At 22.3% G+C, this 18,529-nt stretch overlaps 3 protein-coding genes across 3 annotated transcripts; 1 reads left to right on the top strand and 2 right to left on the bottom strand. All coding sequences in view use genetic code 6, as the record gives it.

Moving 5' to 3' along the window:
* Positions 1 to 3,532: 3,532 nt before the first annotated feature.
* Positions 3,533 to 4,648, bottom strand: TTHERM_00798060 (immobilization antigen; the record flags this gene model as incomplete). Its single annotated transcript, XM_001020390.1, has 1 exon — positions 3,533 to 4,648. One exon carries the CDS (start codon positions 4,646 to 4,648, stop codon positions 3,533 to 3,535), a length of 1,116 nt encoding a protein of 371 aa, XP_001020390.1.
* A 6,225-nt stretch (positions 4,649 to 10,873) lies between these two features.
* On the top strand, positions 10,874 to 11,398 carry TTHERM_00798050 (hypothetical protein; the record flags this gene model as incomplete). The annotated part of the gene is made up of 2 exons (XM_001020389.2): positions 10,874 to 11,056; positions 11,207 to 11,398. 2 exons carry the CDS (start codon positions 10,874 to 10,876, stop codon positions 11,396 to 11,398), a joined length of 375 nt encoding a protein of 124 aa, XP_001020389.2.
* A 1,145-nt stretch (positions 11,399 to 12,543) lies between these two features.
* On the bottom strand, positions 12,544 to 13,674 carry TTHERM_00798040 (immobilization antigen; the record flags this gene model as incomplete). Its single annotated transcript, XM_001020388.1, has 1 exon — positions 12,544 to 13,674. The coding sequence occupies one exon, from the start codon at positions 13,672 to 13,674 to the stop codon at positions 12,544 to 12,546; it is 1,131 nt and encodes a 376-aa protein (XP_001020388.1).
* Between the last annotated feature and the right edge of the window lie 4,855 nt (positions 13,675 to 18,529).

Here is an 18,529-nt window from a genome sequence, read left to right as displayed (position 1 = left end):
GATGGCCAGTTAGTCATATTTGAAAAAATTCTAGTAATATAAAAAATAAATTAATCAATTAATTTTTAAATTTTATGTTATTTTATATTAATATGTTTATTTGTTTAATTTTTAATTTAAAATAAATAATTTAAATTTAAATTTTATTTTATAGAAATTAAAAAGTAATATATAATTATACTAATAGAAATAAAAAAAAGAACAAAATTAATAATTTAAGGATTAAAATTTACCTATAAAACGGTTTAAACAAATATAAACAATAAAATAAATATTAGGCTAGTAAAATATTGGTGTGAGTAGAAGATGATATAAATGGCATAGTTAAATAAAAATTTTAGAGAATTAGAGTCTGAAGATGATGATAATAATGATTAATGATCTTTTGTTTTCGATTTTTATTTTTGCTTTTTATTTGAAAATATATATGAATATTTTCTTCAAAAAAATAAAATAACAAAGAATAACCATTAGTTAAAATATCATTAAAACAGTAGATAATAATTAATATTATTCATTATTCAGTTAATTATTTTTATCAAACTACAATAAGGTTATCACTTAAATATCATTAGCTATATAATGAGAAGCAAAGTGATAATTGAGGTCTCCTTGCTTGATATATATATATATAAATATAAATATTATTAATATTGGAGAATCATCAAGGGATAAGTTTTTAATAAGATATTTATTATTAAATGAATAATCACTTATTTAATTAATATTTTTCTAAAGATTTATTTGTCATTTTCTTAACTAAATAACTAATTTTAGGAAAAAAAATTATGAACCCAATTTACTTTAGCTATTTTTTTATATTTAATCAGATTTTTAATTAAAATTTTTTATCTGATGTATGAAAACAAACGAACTTAATTAAATGCATCTGACTAAGACAAATAAGTAACATAATAGCAATTATGAATAACATTTTCTAAAGCTAATACATCTTTAAGCCTTATCATTTTAAAACTACATGAAAATTACTTTCTTAAAATCTAAATTTATTCTGTAGAAGTTATAAATTGATTTGATAAAATAAATGTCAATAATTTTAAGTAGGGCTTTTTATAAGTTTAGAGTTACTTACATATTTCTCCATATTATGCAAAGAAAATAATAATAATAATAAAATTAATAAAAAGAAGTTAGTAAAAAGTAAATCAAACACACATACTTATTAAATCTTGATTTAGATATTTTTTTAAGAGGTAATTTCAATATTGTTCATAAATTTTCTTAATTTTATATAATAGCAGTTTACTATTTATTTTAAAAAAATAGTATTTAATTGAGGATATTCATATTTAATTAACTAATTTTTTAGATTATGTAAGTAAATAAGCTAAGTAGAAGTAAAAAGTTAAAAAATTAATTAAATTTGATTGAGTAAATATATAATATATAATGACATAATAGGGTCAGTTAGTTGTTGTTTTTCAATTTCCATCTAAATTATATTTTATCACAAATACATTTAGTTTTTTATTTATAAACACTTATTTTTGCTATTTTAATCCTATTTAATTTATTACTTTTAGAAAATTGGTCTTAAAGATTTAAAAACTTGTCCTATTCAACTTCATATATAGAGGTATTCTATACTCAATTAATTATTTCTTTAATAGGAAATAAATATTGAGTAGAATAATAAATATTTTTTAAAAAATTTAAAAAAATATAAATAAATAAAAAAAGGATATTGAAAAATTTAAAGACTTTGTTCAAATTACATTTTTATCATAAAAGGATCTTAGAAAAATTATTCAAAACAGCATTTAAAGTGCTGAATAGAATTTTCATAAATTGATTGAGTCTAATCGATATCCTTCCTCTTAAATGAAATTATTATTCTATCCAATATATAAAAAAATTGTGTTTACTCATTTTTATAAAAGTAATTATATCCCCCATTTAACAGATTTTTCATTCATTAATTTATCACATTTATTAAATTAGCTGTCTAATATTATATCCTATATAACCTAAATGCATATTCACTTATGTTTTAGCTGGTATAGTGGCTCAACTTTTTTTTACCACATAATATTTATTCATTATTCAGTTAGTTATTTTTATGAAATTACTTTCAATCAAGTTATCCCTTAAATAAATATTATTAGCTACATAATGAGAAGCAAAGTGATAATGGAGGTATCCTATGCTGAATGTATATATAAATATTATTTAAAAGAGCAGAGTCATCGGGAGATAAGTTTTTAATAAGATATCTATTATCAAATGAATAATCGCTTATTTATTTGATTAATATTTTTCTAAAGATTGTTTTCTTAACAAAATAACTAATTTAATTTTTGAAAAAAAATATAATTTTAAAATGAAGTTTGTTTTTTGCAATTTTGATCTTCGAATAGTTTTTGCTAGTTGTCAAAGTAAAAACATTTTGCATAATTCCACTTCTACATTCAAATCTTAGAATTAATATGTATTATGCACAACATTTTTAAATTTGATTTGAAGAAAAAAAGTAAAGTCAGTAAGTCAGTCAAAGAAAGACTCCATTGAAATTAAGAAATATGCTCCAATAGAAAATTAATGATAATTTCCTTTATTAAAAACATAATTTAATCAGAAATTAATTTACTTTTATCTAATTTTTATATTTAATCAGATTTTTTAATTAAAATTTTTTCTCAGATGTATGAAAATTAGCTTGATTAAATGTATCAGAGACAAATTAACCACATAATAGCAATTATCAATAACCTTTTCTAAAGCAAATACATCTTTGAGCCTTATTATGAAAATTATTTTCTTAAAATCTAAATTTATTTTGTAGAAATAATCAATAGAATTGATAAAATAAATATCAATAATTTTAAGTACGGCTTTTTATTAGTTTAGCGCTTCATATTTCTTCATATAATGCTAAGAAGAAAAATTAACAATAAGAATTTATTGAAAAGTAAATCAAACACACATATTAACATATTCGTTAAAGCTTGGATTTTATTTTAGATATTTCTTTAAGAAGTTATTTCAAAATTTTTCATATTTTTTATTTATCTTAATTTTATATAAAAGCAATTTTCTATTTTAAAAACATGGAATTTAATTGAAAATATTTGTATTTAAAACTAATTTTTAAGCTTATATAAGTAAATTAGCTAAGTAGAAGTAAAAAGTTGAAAAAGTAATTAAATTTGATTGAGTAAATAAATATATTTAATGCAAAATGATATACAGGGTAAGTTAGGACATAAAATAAACATTTTGGGTATGGAAATAAAATTGTGTATTTCTGGGCTATTATTTGAAATAATAATTTGTGTTGCTCTAAAAAATTAATAATACTTTAATAATTGCAGTATATTTTTTTTTTGAGCGTAAAAATAGTAAGTAAAGTAAAAATATGAAATATTTGGTAGATTTAATTGATTTAGATATAAATTTTTTCAAATCATTAGTGCATATAACATGTATGTATGTATTATATATACCAACAGATAAAAAAACTTTAAAAATTAAATTTTAAGAAATTTTATTTTTAAATTCAATTAAATTTTGCTCAAAGCAAGAGGATTAAAGAGAAAAGCAAGGTTACTAAAGGCAATAAGATTTTTGAATTATTACATCCAGCTTTTTCTGTGGTACCAGCAGGAGAAGTTGCATCGGTTGGGCAATTATAGCAAGTAGAAGAAGTAGGAGGAGTAGTGGCGTTGCTAGTTGGGGTACCATAGGTATTAGCTCTGCATGCGCATTTACCGTTTATTAATGAATAATTAGCATTAGGGTCATTGCATAAAACACATCCACTAGCAGCTAGAGGAGCAGTTGCAACAGATCCAAAATAATTAGTTTTGCAAGCGCAGCTAGTAACTGAGGAAGATAATGCAGGTGCATTAGTATCAAAGCAAGTACAAAATCCTAAATTCTTTGAAGGAGGAGAAGAAGAATTTGGAGGACATGGAGCACATGAAACGGGACCACCAGATTAAGCAATAGCTGTAACATAAAAACCTATAGGACAGGTATCGCAACTAGCAATAGTTTGAAGACCAGTAGCTCCAGTAGCTGAAGCTGAGTTAGTCAAACCAGGTGGGCAAGCTGTGCAACGTATAGCAGGTCCTCCTTGAGCAAAAGCACTTGAAACCCAATAACCTGGTAAACAGAGATTACAATCATTGGCTGTTTATGGAGTATCTGTAGCACGAAGTCTAGTGATAGCACCTTAAGAAGCACATGCTTGACATGTAGCAGCAGCAGCAGAACCACCAGTAACAGCAACAACTGTTAAGTAATAACCATCCATACATGTATTACAATCTGAAATAGTTTATTGAGTAGTAGCCATTGTATTAGGAGTGGAGTGAGTAGTACCACAAGTTGTACATTTAGCAGCAGCTTCAGAACCAGGAGTAGTAACAGCAACTGTACTAACAAAATATCCAGGAGCACATTGATTACAAGCTGAAACTGTAATGCTTGGACCTGTATTTGTAGAACCTTAAGTTGACCAAGAGTTATCTGGACAAGCCTTACAAGTTGAAGGGCTAGTACCATAATATCCGTTATTGCATTAACAAGCATTAGTAGAACCAGCAACCCAAGAGGCGTAAGAAGGGCATATTTGACTTTATACGTATGAAACCAAAACAAGAACGATTATTATCAATTTTCTCATATTTATTTATGCTTTTACAAATTTATAACTTAAAAATTGTTTAATTTTTTATTTATTTATTATTAATCTTTTACCTAAAAACTTCAGATTTATATTGCAGCTTTTACAAAGTTTTTTTAATTAAAATAAATGATTCAAGCGAAAAATATAGATAGAATAATTAAAAGGAAAAGTTTAAAGAGCTTACAAAAAAATAAATAAATAGTTCGAACTAGAAATTAAATCAAGAAATCCTTCCGCACATCGACAACAGATTGGTAAGCCAGCCAACCATCGAAATTACAAATTTGTATTTGGAAATGACGAAACGGATACCAACTATCTATTAAAGAAGCCACTTAAAATTAAAAAGAGGTATGGTTAGGTAAAAAATTAGAGGATGTGGCTGACCTTGAGTGCATCTAGCAAGGCTACAAATTTTACATTCATTTACAAATAGTTTTTAAGCTTTTAATGTTTGGAATATTAAAAATAAGCTTACTTCTTATTAAATATTTCAAATTAAAGGATACAAAAATATAATAACATATAAATTATACTTTGCTTAACAAAAATAATAAATAATCAAATAAGAAATGAAGTCTTAAATAAGGCTGTTCGTTTCATAAACATATAATTTTGAATATAAAATTATAATTTTTAAAAGAAGTTTTTTATCATCGAATACTTTTTTTTAGTTGCTAAAATTAAAATATTTTGCATAATTTCACTTCTACATATAAACCTAAAGATTAATTTGTATTATCATCCATAGTATTTTTTAATTATATTTGAAGAAAAAATGTCAGTTCGTTTAAGAAAACTGCCATGAAATTAAGAAATAATATCCAGTTGAAAATAAATTACAATTTCTTTCTACTAAAAGCAGAATTGTTAATTTGTTTTTTACTTATCACTAATTTTGTCTCCAATCTTTATTTTTTTCTCAAATGTAAAAAAACAAATTTAGAAATTAATTAGCCATATGGTAGCAATTATTATTGACCTTTTCTAAAGCTAAAACAAAACATCTTTAAGTCTTATCGTTTTTTTTGATAAATAATCAATAGAATTGATAGGAATGACTTTTTATTAATTTATATAATAGATGCATATTTCTTCAAATAATGCAAAGAAAATAATAATAATAAAATTAATATAGCCAAATATCATTAGCTACATATTGAGAAGCAAAGTGATAATGGAGGTATCCATCCTATGCTGGATATATATATATATATATAAATATTATTTAATTTAGCAGAGTCATCGGGAGATAAGTTTTTAATAAGATATCTATTGTCATATGAACAATCACTTATTTATTTAATTAATAATTTTCTAAAGTTTGATTTGTCGTTTACTTAACAAAATAACTAATTTAATTTTTAAAGAAAAATACAATTTTTAAATGAAGTTTGTTTTTTGCAATTTTGTTATTCGAATAGTTTTTGCTAGTTGTCAAAGTAATAATATTTTGCATAATTCCACTTCTACATACAAATCTTAGAATTAATATGTATTATGCACATCATTTTTTAATTTGATTTGAAGAAAAAAAGTAAAGTCAATTAGTCACAGAAAGACTCCATTGAAATTAAGAAATATGTTCCAATAGAAAATTAATGATAATTAATTTCTTTTATTAAAAACATAATTTAATTAGAAATTAATTTACTTTTATCCAATTATTATATTTAATCAGATTTGTTAATTAAAATTTTTTCTTAGATGTAAGAAATCGAGCTTGACTCAATGAATCTGAGGCAAATTAGCCACATAATAGCAATCATGGATAAAATTTTCTAAAGTTTATACATCTTTAAGCCTAATAATTTTAAAATAACATGAAAATTACTTTTTTAAAATCTAAATTTATTTTGTATAAATAATCAATTGATTTTATAAAATAATTATCAATCATTTTAAGTAGGGCTTTTTATAAGTTTAGTTTTACATGTTTCTCCATATAACGCAAATAAATAAAAAGAAGTTAGTGATAAGTAAATTAAAGACACATATATATATATTCATTAAATATTGATTTAGATATTTTTTTAAGAGATAATTTCAATATTTATTTTTCATATTTATTTATCTTAATTTTATATAAAATCAATTTACTTTTTTAAAAAACAAACAAACAAACAGCATTCAATTGAATGAAATAGTTTTTAAAGAGATAATTATTTAGCTTAAATAAGCTAAGTAGAAGTAAAAGTTGAAAAAGTAAGTAATTAAATTAGATTGTTAAATTTTTTTCTTAGATGTATCAAAACAAACAAACTTAATTGAATGAATCTGAGACAAATTAGGCACATTATATCAATTATCTATAACTTTTCTAAAGCTAATACATATTTAAGCCTTATCAAATTAAAACTATATGAAAATTATTTTCTTAAAATCTAAAAATATTTTGCAGAAATAATCAATAGGATTTATCAATTAAATAGCAATCATTTTAAGTAGGGCTATTTATTATAGTTTAGTGTTACATATCTTTCCATACAATCAATACAAAGAAATAAAAAGAAGTTAGTGATAAGTAAATCAAACACACATATATATCCATTAAATTTTGATTTAAATATTTTTTTAAGAGCTAATTTCATAATTTTGCAAATATTATTTATTTTAATTTTATATAAAATCAATTTATTCTTTTAAAAAACAAACAAAAAAACAGCATTTAATTGAATATATTTGTTTGTATTTAAATAACTAATTTTTTAGCTTATATAAGCTAAGTAGAAACAAAAGCTGATAAAGTAATTAAATTTGATTGGGTTAATATATATAATAGAAAATGATACGATAAGGTCTTTCAGTTAGTTGGTACATAAATTAAACTTTTTGGGTTGGGTTGGGTATGGAGTTTGTCAAAATAAAATTTACCATTTCTTAACAATATACATTTATTTATTTATATTCTCCAACATATGTGTTTTTTTTTTTTTGGTAGTTTTCATCAAATAAGAATTTTAGGAAAGTAGATACTTTTTGGATTTTTTAATTAAAAAGAAGCGGCTAGTAGAATATTCAATGTTGAAAAGTAGAAAAGAGGTATGTAGATTTATTTATTTATTTGCAAGTATAAATATTATCCTACAGTTTTAAGATGATGATAATATTGATTAATGATCGTTTGTTTTCAGTTTTTGTTTTTTTCTTTATGATAGAATATATATATACAATATTTTCATCAAAAAAATCATCTAACAAGAAATAAATAACCTTTAATTAAAATAGCAAAAAATCAGTAATGACAAATTACTTCTGTCGACAATACAAAAATAATAATCAATTAAGTAATGGCTACTTAAATAAGACTATTGTTTGTAACAATCAATAATAACTAATAGTATTTATTCATTATTCAGCTAATTATTTTTATGAAATAACAATCAAGTTATCACTTACATAAATATCATTAGCTACATATTGAGAAGTAAAGTGATAATCGAGGTGTCCTATAATTGATAAATATATAAATATTATTCAATATAGCAGAGTCATTGGGAGATAAGTTTTTAATAAGATATCTATTATCAAATGAATAATCACTTATTTATTTAATTAATATTTTTCCTAAGTTTGATTTGTAGTTTTCTTAACAAAATAACTAATTTAATTTTTGAAAAAAAATACAATTTTTAAATGAAGTTTGTTTTTTGCAATTTTGTTCTTCGAATAGTTTTTGCTAGTTGTCAAAATAAAAATATTTTGCATAATTTCACTTCTACATACAAATCTTAGAATTAATATGTATTATGCACAACATTTTTTAATTTGATTTAAAGAAAAAAAGTAAAGTCAGTAAGTCAGTCAGTCAGTCAAACAAAGACTCCATTGAAATTAAGAAATATGTTCAATAGAAAATTAATGATAATTAATTTCTTTTATTAAAAACATAATTTAATCAGAAATTAATTTACTTTTATCTAATTATTATATTTAATCAGATTTATTAATTAAACTTTTTTCTAAGATGTAAGAAAATAATCTTGACTCAATGCATCTGAGGCAAATTAGCCACATAATAGCAATTATGGATAAAATTTTCTAAAGTTTATACATCTTTAAGCCTAATAATTTTAAAACAACATGAAAATTACTTTCTTAAAATCTAAATTTATTTTGTAGAAATAATCAATTGGTTTTATAAAATAATTATCAATCATTTTAAGTAGGGCTTTTTATTAGTTTAGTTTTACATGTTTCTCCATATAACGCAAATAAATAAAAAAAAGTTAGTGATAAGTAAATATAATACACATATATATTCATTAAATATTGATTTAGTTATTTTTTTAAGAGCTAATTTCAATATTTATTTTTCATATATTTATTTATTTATCTTAAGTTTATATAAAATCAATTTACTCTTTTAAAAAATAAAAACATTTAATTGAATGTATTTGCATTTAAATAACTAATTTTTTAGCTTATATAAGCTAAGTAGAAGTAAAAGTTGAAAAAATAAGTAATTAAATTAGATTGCTAAAATTTTTTCTTAGATGTATGAACACAAACGAGCTTAATTAAATATATCTGAGACAAACTAGCCACATAATAGCAATTATCAATAAATAACCTTTTCTAAAGCTAATAAATACATCTTTAGGTCTTATCATTTTAAAATTACATGAAAATTATTTTCTTAAAATCTAAATTTATTTATAGAAATAATCAATAAAATTGATCAAATAAATATCAATCATTTTAAGTAAGGCTTTTTATTAGTTTAGTGTTACATATTTCTCCATACAATTCAAAGAAATAAAAAGAATTTAGTGATAAGTAAATCAAACACACATATTTATCCATTCAATTTTGATTTAGATATTTTTTTAAGATATTATTTCAAAATTTTTCATATATTTATTTATCTTAATTTTATATAAAATCAATTTACTCTTTTAAAAACAAACAAACAAACAAACAAACAAATAAAAAAACAGCATTTAATTGAATATATTTGTTTGTATTTAAATAAGTAATTTTTTAGCTTTTTTAAACTAAGTAGAAATAAAAGTTGAAAAAGTGATTAAATTTGATTGAGTAAATATATATAATAGAAAATGATACGATAAGGTCTGTCAGTCAGTAAGTTGGGACATAAATTAAACTTTTTGGGTTGATATTTACATAGGGAATTAATTCAAGGGGGAGTGATTAACTAGTTAGTGCTACTAGTTAGTTTGAGTATAAGCTAAATAAGCTATATACACGACTACTTTTTTTTTCAAAATAATACTTCAATTTATAATCAAAGAGCTATATATGGCAAATGTAATTAAATTATTTAACCCTTTCAGTTAATGTATTTGATTAATTTATTTATTTTTTATTTTTAGAATTATTAAATTATCATAAACAATTCAACATTTTTACAAAACAAATCCAAAAATGGTTATCTATCTATCTATCTATCTATCTATCTATCTAACTATTTATGTATGTATTTATGGTGGAGCTTTGCATGTAAATTCTGAATGAATGATGCTAACAAGAAAATATTTATTAATATGTGTTAATTCATAGAAAATCAAAAATCTTTTTGAGGTGCAATCTATTCATAGTGTTTATTTCCATTTATTTATTTATTTATTTATTTATTGATAAAGAAACTGTTTTTGATAATAAAAAATCACAGAAATATGGATGGATTAAATATTTAATCTTATCCAAGCAAGCAAACTCATTTTGTAAATCGAAATGAATTTTTAACTAAAACAGCTAATGCAAGATTAATAAATAGCTAAATTTTTATTGATAATTTTAAAAGTGGGTAGAATCTTTCAACAATTTAATTTCAGATTTTGAATAGCTAAAATGAAGTAGTTCTACCATAATATGGCGAAGATCCTTTATTATGTTTAAATTTAAATTAGCAATAAAACAAACAATAAACTCAAGCAGTTATTATATTAGAGGATAATAATCATCAAAGTATTAATTGAATCAAAATCCATAGTTGATTGAGTTTGATAACTTTTGATCAAGTTTAAATTATAGGAATTCCTGGCTCATTTGCATACGTAGAGTTTTTTTCAAATTATACTAAATAAGTAGATCCCAACACAAATTAATTCATTTAAGGAGAGACTTTTGAAGTCTTAATACATTTTAGAAATTGTTCAGCAGGTGAACTCATCAGCAAGTATAATAATTATTAAGAGTGTATTGACTGTGTATAGGGAGCTTACTCAATCGACCCACAAATCTGCTTAGATTGTCCGAATGGAGCAATTTGTAATTAAGGAGAAAAAATAAAATGCATGGAAGGGTGGTTATTGGAGATCAAATATGCTGGATGACAAAGTATTGCAATGCTCTTATTCTATAAGCAATTGTATAGGAGGTTCTTATGTAAATAAACTATGCAAGAAATAATCTAATGGGGAATTATGCTAAGAATGTGATGTAAAATTTATGCATTTTTTATTTATTTATTTATGTATGTATATTTTCAATTAAATATAAGATTTATGCTAATTAGTGGGGAGAAAGATAGATAGATACACGCAAAGTTTCAATTAATATGAGTGTGCTTTATTTTCTCAATCAAAATAGTAAGTATTAAAGCTGGTCTACATAAATCTCTGGGCTCTATTGTCCTTATCGATTGCAGTTATAAAATTGGAACAAAATGCACTGATGAGAAGAAAGAGTTCAGCTATTTTTACAAAATACTTCTACAAATCAAAAAGCACAGAAAAAGAAAGCAATTTTCTTCAAACTTAAAATTAAAAAAACATTATATGAAAATTAAGTATTAAGCCTAAGACAAAATAAAACAGGAGTTTACATCAAATTATTTATGAACTACATTTTTATTATTAGTTCACAAGGAAAACTTGATTTAAGCTTATCTAAAAGTAATTTAAGAATTCAAAAAATTTAGTTTTAAATCTAATTTAATTTAAATTAGCAATAACTGGATTACCAAGTTTGCTGGGAGGGACTTTAGATACTTAGGTGAGTTCTATAGAGTGCTTTTTATTAAATTTAAACTAAAGCTTTCCAATAATCAATCTACTTAAAACTTTTCTTTTGTTTGGTAATCCCTGTGATCCACTTTTTGCCTTTCTTAGTTTCCTTATTAATAGGAAAAAAAGTATAAAAATTAAGGAAATTTCCTTATCATAAAATATACACTTCGATCATAATATTTTTGATATTATATTTTTAGCAAGATTTGCTTTTATAACTGATTTTTCTGTCTTCGTGTATATAATTTGGAAGTAAGAAATACATCTTAGCAAATTTATCTTATGAATGCTATAAAAATGATTACAAGTAATACAGTAATTACTTAGTCATTTCATTTCTAATAGCTTGGATATTCGTTATTCCGTTCATTTTATTTTTGGTTATTTTCTTAAATAGAAATAAATTTGACTAATTAAGTTTACAAATGAAATAAATACATACGATTAATATTATATCAAGAGTATAAAAACAAACTCTCTTTTAAGAATTTGTAAAAGTGTTTGTATTTAAAAATAGCTATTATGTTCTCTTTGAATTTCTATTCGTAATATCTTCTTTCTAGTTAAAGGAAATTTAATATTACTAACTCTAATTATTTATGCTATCAATCATATTGGTATTTTGCGAAAATATCTAATTAATTTCTCTAATTTTTAAAAATACCAAAAAAATTAGATTAGTTTATTAAATAATAAAATCTTTTTTTTTGAGATAATAAGTAGTAAATAAATTAAGTAAAAATAAATATGAAATATTGCGGTGGATTTGATTTGATTGATTTAGATATAAATTTTTTCAAATCATTAGTGTATATAACAAATATGTATGTATGTATTATATATACCAACAGACAAAAAAATTTTCAAAATAAAATTAAATTTTAAGAAACTTTATTTTTAAATTCAATTAAATTTTGCTCAAAGCAAGAGAACCAAAGAGAAAAGCAAGGTTACTAATGGCAATAAGATTTTTGAATTACTACTGCTAGCAGGAGTTGTTGTACAACCAGTTTATGCTGTGGTACCAGCAGGGGAAGTTGTATTGCTTGGGCAATTAGTACAAGTAGAAGTACTAGGAGCAGAAGCGGCGTTACTAGTTGGGGTACCATAGGTATTAGCTTTACATACGCAAGCACCGCTTACTAATGAAGGACTAGCACTAGGGTCATTGCATAAAACACATCCACTAGCAGCTAGAGGAGCAGCAGCAACTGTACCCAAATAACCAGTTTTGCAAGCGCAGCTAGAAACTTAGGCAGATAATGCAGGAGCATTAGTGTCATAACAAGTACAAAATCCTGCATTTTTTGAAGCATTAGAATAAGAATTTGCAGGGCATGGATTACAAACAACGGCAGCAGCGCCAGCAACAGTTGCAACATATTTGCCAGCAGGACAGGTATCGCAAGCAGCAACTGTTTGAGCAGGAGTAGTAGCTGGAGTTGAGACAGTCACACCACCTGAACATTATGTGCAAATGGCAGCTGCTGGAGTAGCACCAGTAACAGCAGGAGTTGCAAGCCAATAACCTGATGAACAGGTATCACAATTACCAAGATTTTATGCAGCACCTGATGTAGGATAAGTTGAAGTTACGGCACCAGGAGAACCACATGTGGTACATGAAGCAGCAGCGGGAGTAGCAGAAGCAGCAGTTACAAAGAAAAAGCCAGGTAAGCATTTATCACAACTTTAAGGAGTTTAAGTGGAAGTAGACATAGTAGTAGGAGTGGAGTTAGTAGGACAAACTGTGCAACCAGCAGGAGCTTCAGAACCAGCAGTTGTAACAGCAGCTGTAGTAAGATAGTATCCAGCAGCACATTTATTACAAGCTGAAGCTTTAATGCTTGATCCTGTGTTTGAATCTTAAGATGACCAAGAGTTACTTGGGCATTATACACAAGCTGAAGCGCTAGTACCATAATATCCGGGATTGCATACACAAGCACTTGAACCAGAAACCCAAGAGGAGTTAGCAGGACATTGGAGTTATGCGTATGAGTAACTGGCTAAAGCCAAAACAAGAGTGATTGTTATTAATTTTCTCATTTTTGTTTGTGTTTTTACAAATTTATCAATTTAAGATTTTTTAATTAATTATTTAATATTATCTTGTACCTAAAATCTTCAGATTTATATTAAAGCGGTAAAATAAGGTTTTTTAATTAAAATAAATGATTCAAGTAAAAAATATAAATATATAGATAGATAAATCAAAGAAAATATCTTAAAACATTCAAAATTGGTTTAGTTCCATTTATTAATTATAACATTAAAAAAACCGCAGGAGCTTAAAATAAAATATTAATATAGCAACCAAATTTACACAAAATATTTTCCATTATTTTCATTAACAAATGCATGCTTGAATAGCTAAACATTTTGCTCATTTATTTAAATAAAAGAAACTTTTCATATACTAATATACGTACGTACGGTACTGTTTGGTAAAATTTTTAATTAAGCATAAATTTTTCTTATTTATCTGATTAAATCTTTTGGAGACAAATATTCGATATTTATTTATTTATTTTGGAGACAAGATTTTAATTAATTAATTTCAATAATTAATTATGGATTGATTATCTCTTGTTTGAAATTAATAAAAAAGTAATTAATTAGTATTAAAATTTATTTGATTAAATATTGCTGAGTCATCAGAGTCAAGTTTTAAATAAGTTAGTTAATTTTACCTAATTAATAATTGTGTTTTTAATAAATATTTTTTAAGAGCTTGTAATTTTCTTAAATTATTCAAGTTAGATAGACTAACTAAAATTCATATTGATTTTATTAAATTATTTTAAAATTTTAATTTTCCTTGTTTTTAAAAAATAATTTCTTCAGAAATGACAGATAAAAAACAAAAAAGCAAATAGACAAACAAGCAAACAAACAAAAAAACAAACAAACAAATAAATAAATAAACAAACAGACAAAGCATTTTCGATTTAATTTGATTAAATATTAAGGAGACTGATTTAATTAGGAAAAAAATAAATAAATAGGTTTATTTCTTGAAATCTTAAAAAATTATATAAAAACCCTCTTTCTTTTCATTCATTTTTTATTTTAAAAATAAAGCAGAGGATTCAATTAAAAATTTCGTTTGATTGATGATGTTTTTTGGAGACAATTTTTTGAATTTAATTAATTAATTAATTATTTATTTATTTATTTATTTATTTATTTTTCTTATTAAATCTAATTTCAAAAATTTTATAAGAAATCTGATTAAATATAGAGGAGACAAGTTTAATTTAAAAATTTTTACTTTTACAAAGCTTTATTGCAAAAAATATTACATTTATTTTAAAATGAAATGTTTTTGATTTTTTATCTTCTAATACTTATTTTAGGTTGTTGAATATAAAAATACTTTCCATAATGCCACTACTACCTGTATATCTCAAAGTTAATTTGCATAATTAATTGTCGTTTTTACTTTTTATATGAAGAAAAAAGTAGAGTCAGTCTCAGAAAGATTGCCATAAAATAAGAAATGTGAGGCAATAAAAAAAAATGATAATTAATGTCTTTCGGAGACAGAATTTCTAATTTATTTGATAATTAATTATTAACCAACCTTCTTTTTTTATATTTCACAAAAAATATAAATTAAATTTATATTAATTAACAAATCTTATTAAATATATTGTAGACAAATTATTTCATAATAGTAATTATCAATAACTCTTTCTCAAGCTATTACATACATCTTTTATTTTCATTTTAGAAGTTTGTTTTACTATGAATATAAAAAAATAATTTTAAAATTGATAAGATTTAGGGTTTACTTAAAAATTAATTAATTAATTTATAAATTCTTTCTATGCAATTTATTTCTATGTTAAATATTAAATAAAATTTTTAATATTTTATTTTGTATCATTTCACTTTTTTAAATATATTCATTTATGTAATTTTAAATGAAAATGTTGAATATGTTAAGAATAATTTTTCTTTGCCTATAAAAAAAAAATATTTTAAACAATAGATAGTAATACGTAAGTTTCATAAAAGAAATTTAAAACTAAATTTTTAATTATTTATATCAATTGTATGTAAAAGAATGTTATATTCAAAGAAGATAAATTTAATCTCAATAGAAAAATAAAAGTCTATACATGAAAATAGTTTTCATAAAATCTATATTTTCAAAAATAATCATTATAAAATTATTTTCATTAAATTTAACTCTGGTTTTTTATTAATTTATTATTGCAAATATCTTAATCTAATGCAAGCAAAAATAATAAAGTTAATAATAAAAAGTTTTTTTAAGCAATATTTAACTAAATCAAACATACATATTTATTTATTTATTGAATCTTAAATATAATATGTAAAAAAATGCTTTTCCCTGTATAATTTCAAGAACAAATAAATTCTTAAACAAAAAAATAAGTTTTCTTGAAGGAGAGAAAAACTTAGAATTTATTTAAAAATTTTGGAAATCAATAAAATATTTTTAAAATATTAATTTAAATAAAAAAATATATATTCAAACAATAATATAAACAAAAATTTATATTTTATAGAAGATATTTGAATTAGATGTATTGAACATTTATTTTTTTTGCAAGCTCAGCACACAAATTTAGTCATATTTCTAATATTGTTTAGAATGATAACATTTCCTCTTTTTATTTTATCAAATAAACAAAGTTGATGCATGCATACATACATACATACATACATACATACATACATACATACATACATACATACATACATACATTCATCTATAAATATACAATAGAAAATAAAAAATAATAAAATGTGAAACAAATTTATTTAAAATGATGCTTATATTTTTACAAAATAAATTTAAAATATTTTAGTTATTTTCGGATAATAAATGTATCATTTAAAATCACTAATCAATTTTTGAGCATTTTATTATCTGTTTTTTGTTTTTGCTTCATAAAGATAGTAATATAGAAGATAAATAAAAAAAAATGATGAATATAATTTATATTATGTTTTGTATGTTAACTGCATCTTATTTCATGTAAGTCCTATTATCCTCACTTTTTTTGAGGGTACTATATTTATTAGATGATATTTAAGAACATAAAAATATTTTATTTCTCTATTTTATTACAATCTTGCTTAAATAATTTTATGTTTTTCAGAAATATTAATTATGCAATAATAATTAATAAATATTAAAACAATTATTTAGAAAAAGTCAGTTAGTTAGTTGTATATGTATGTATTCGATAATAAAATTTAACATTTTTTACTTCTTTCATTGAGTTAAAATAATTATACTTGTATCAATTATTGATTATTTTTATATTGCCATTTATTAACAGATTTTTTTTCAAAAAATAAAAAAATAAATGGCATTATGTTCTGTAAAATTTAAATATGTTAGCTATTTCATATATATTTTTAATTCCTAAAATTTGCTTAAAATAATATTATAATTTACTGAGTACTTATATTTATTTTATTATAATATATTCGTTGATTGGTTTAAATAGTATGAAAATTTTGTTTTTTTTAAAGCTTGTTTAGATCGATCAACAAACCTCATTTTTTGTATTAATGTAATATGTTTAATATTATTTATTTGTTTATTTATGTAATTATCAAATAAAATATTAACTTAAATAGATATTATATTGTTAAAGTTTCATTCATTACAACTCCTTTTAAAATTATTTTTTTCACAGAGCTAAAAATAACAATCTCCATCATTGAAAAATCACTACGACTTGCTGCTATCCATTTACTAATTGCTTCACTTAATCATAAAGCTAATTAATTCTTATCTAATTTTGTCTTCAATATCTGATAACAAGGATATTGATTAATTCTTATGAAAATTTGTCTTCAATGCAAATAAACAAAAATTAATTAATTATTAGTCTATTCATTCATTATTATTTAATTTTTTTCTTTTAAAGAGCAATATATATCTAGCTTAACTTTGCTCTTATATAATCGAACATGCATGTATTAAAGAAAGAAAGGTAGATAGATACATTCTTATTGAAATTCATCTATAGCATGATAGTTTGTATAAAACATTTTTTTTTTTGAGTTTTTGAATAAGCTAAAGCAAATAATATTTTGCTTGAATTCTTCCATTTTTTAAAATAAAAAATAAATATTATCAATACATAATATGATAATCTATTTTAAAAGATATTAGTTTTTATTTATAAATTCTCTATTTATTTTTTGTTGTTTGAATGAAAAATATTTTATTGATCATACTTTTTCAATATATTGATTATTTGTTTAAATATTACTTATCAACACCAACATTATTTTTTGCAAAAATTTTTATCTCATGTCCTTTGTCTTATGTCATGTATTCATTTGTGAAAGAAAGTTAGAAAATCATATAAAGAAAGTTAGAAAATGATTTAAAGAAAGTGATTTTTTATTATGTCTAGCCAAGTTTTTAGTTAACTTGCAGCTACTGAAATGAATTAACGTATACCTAAAACAGTAAAAAGAAGTTTAATATATCCTATAATTTAGGAATATCTTAACATGGCTTTATTAAAAATTCAGTTTTATAATAAAAAAATTTTGATTTATTGATCATTATTGAATATTTACGAAAAATTTTTTCATGCATATTTTCAATAGATAACTCTATTTGTTTCTTTATGTTTTGCATTTTCTTTTCATAAAAAGAAAATAAAAATTAATTCGATAATAATGCTAAAATATTTTCAAAACGAGATTGTTGATTTTGCAATTATATTAAGAAAATTATCATTTATTAAATTATGTTTGTTTGTTTGTTTGTTTGTTTCTCAGTTAATTTCATATATTATATGGGAACTTATTTATTTTTATAATAATTAAATAATAAATAGATCATTTGAATGCAAAAATTTATTTATATTTACATATTTTTCATGGTTTCCTTTTATCA

Source organism: Tetrahymena thermophila (assembly GCF_000189635.1).
Source record: "Tetrahymena thermophila SB210 genomic scaffold scf_8254571, whole genome shotgun sequence".
NCBI lineage: Eukaryota > Ciliophora > Oligohymenophorea > Hymenostomatida > Tetrahymenidae > Tetrahymena > Tetrahymena thermophila.
The sequence above is the reverse complement of the archived record's forward strand: the minus strand, read 5'-3'. Positions and strand labels throughout refer to the sequence as shown.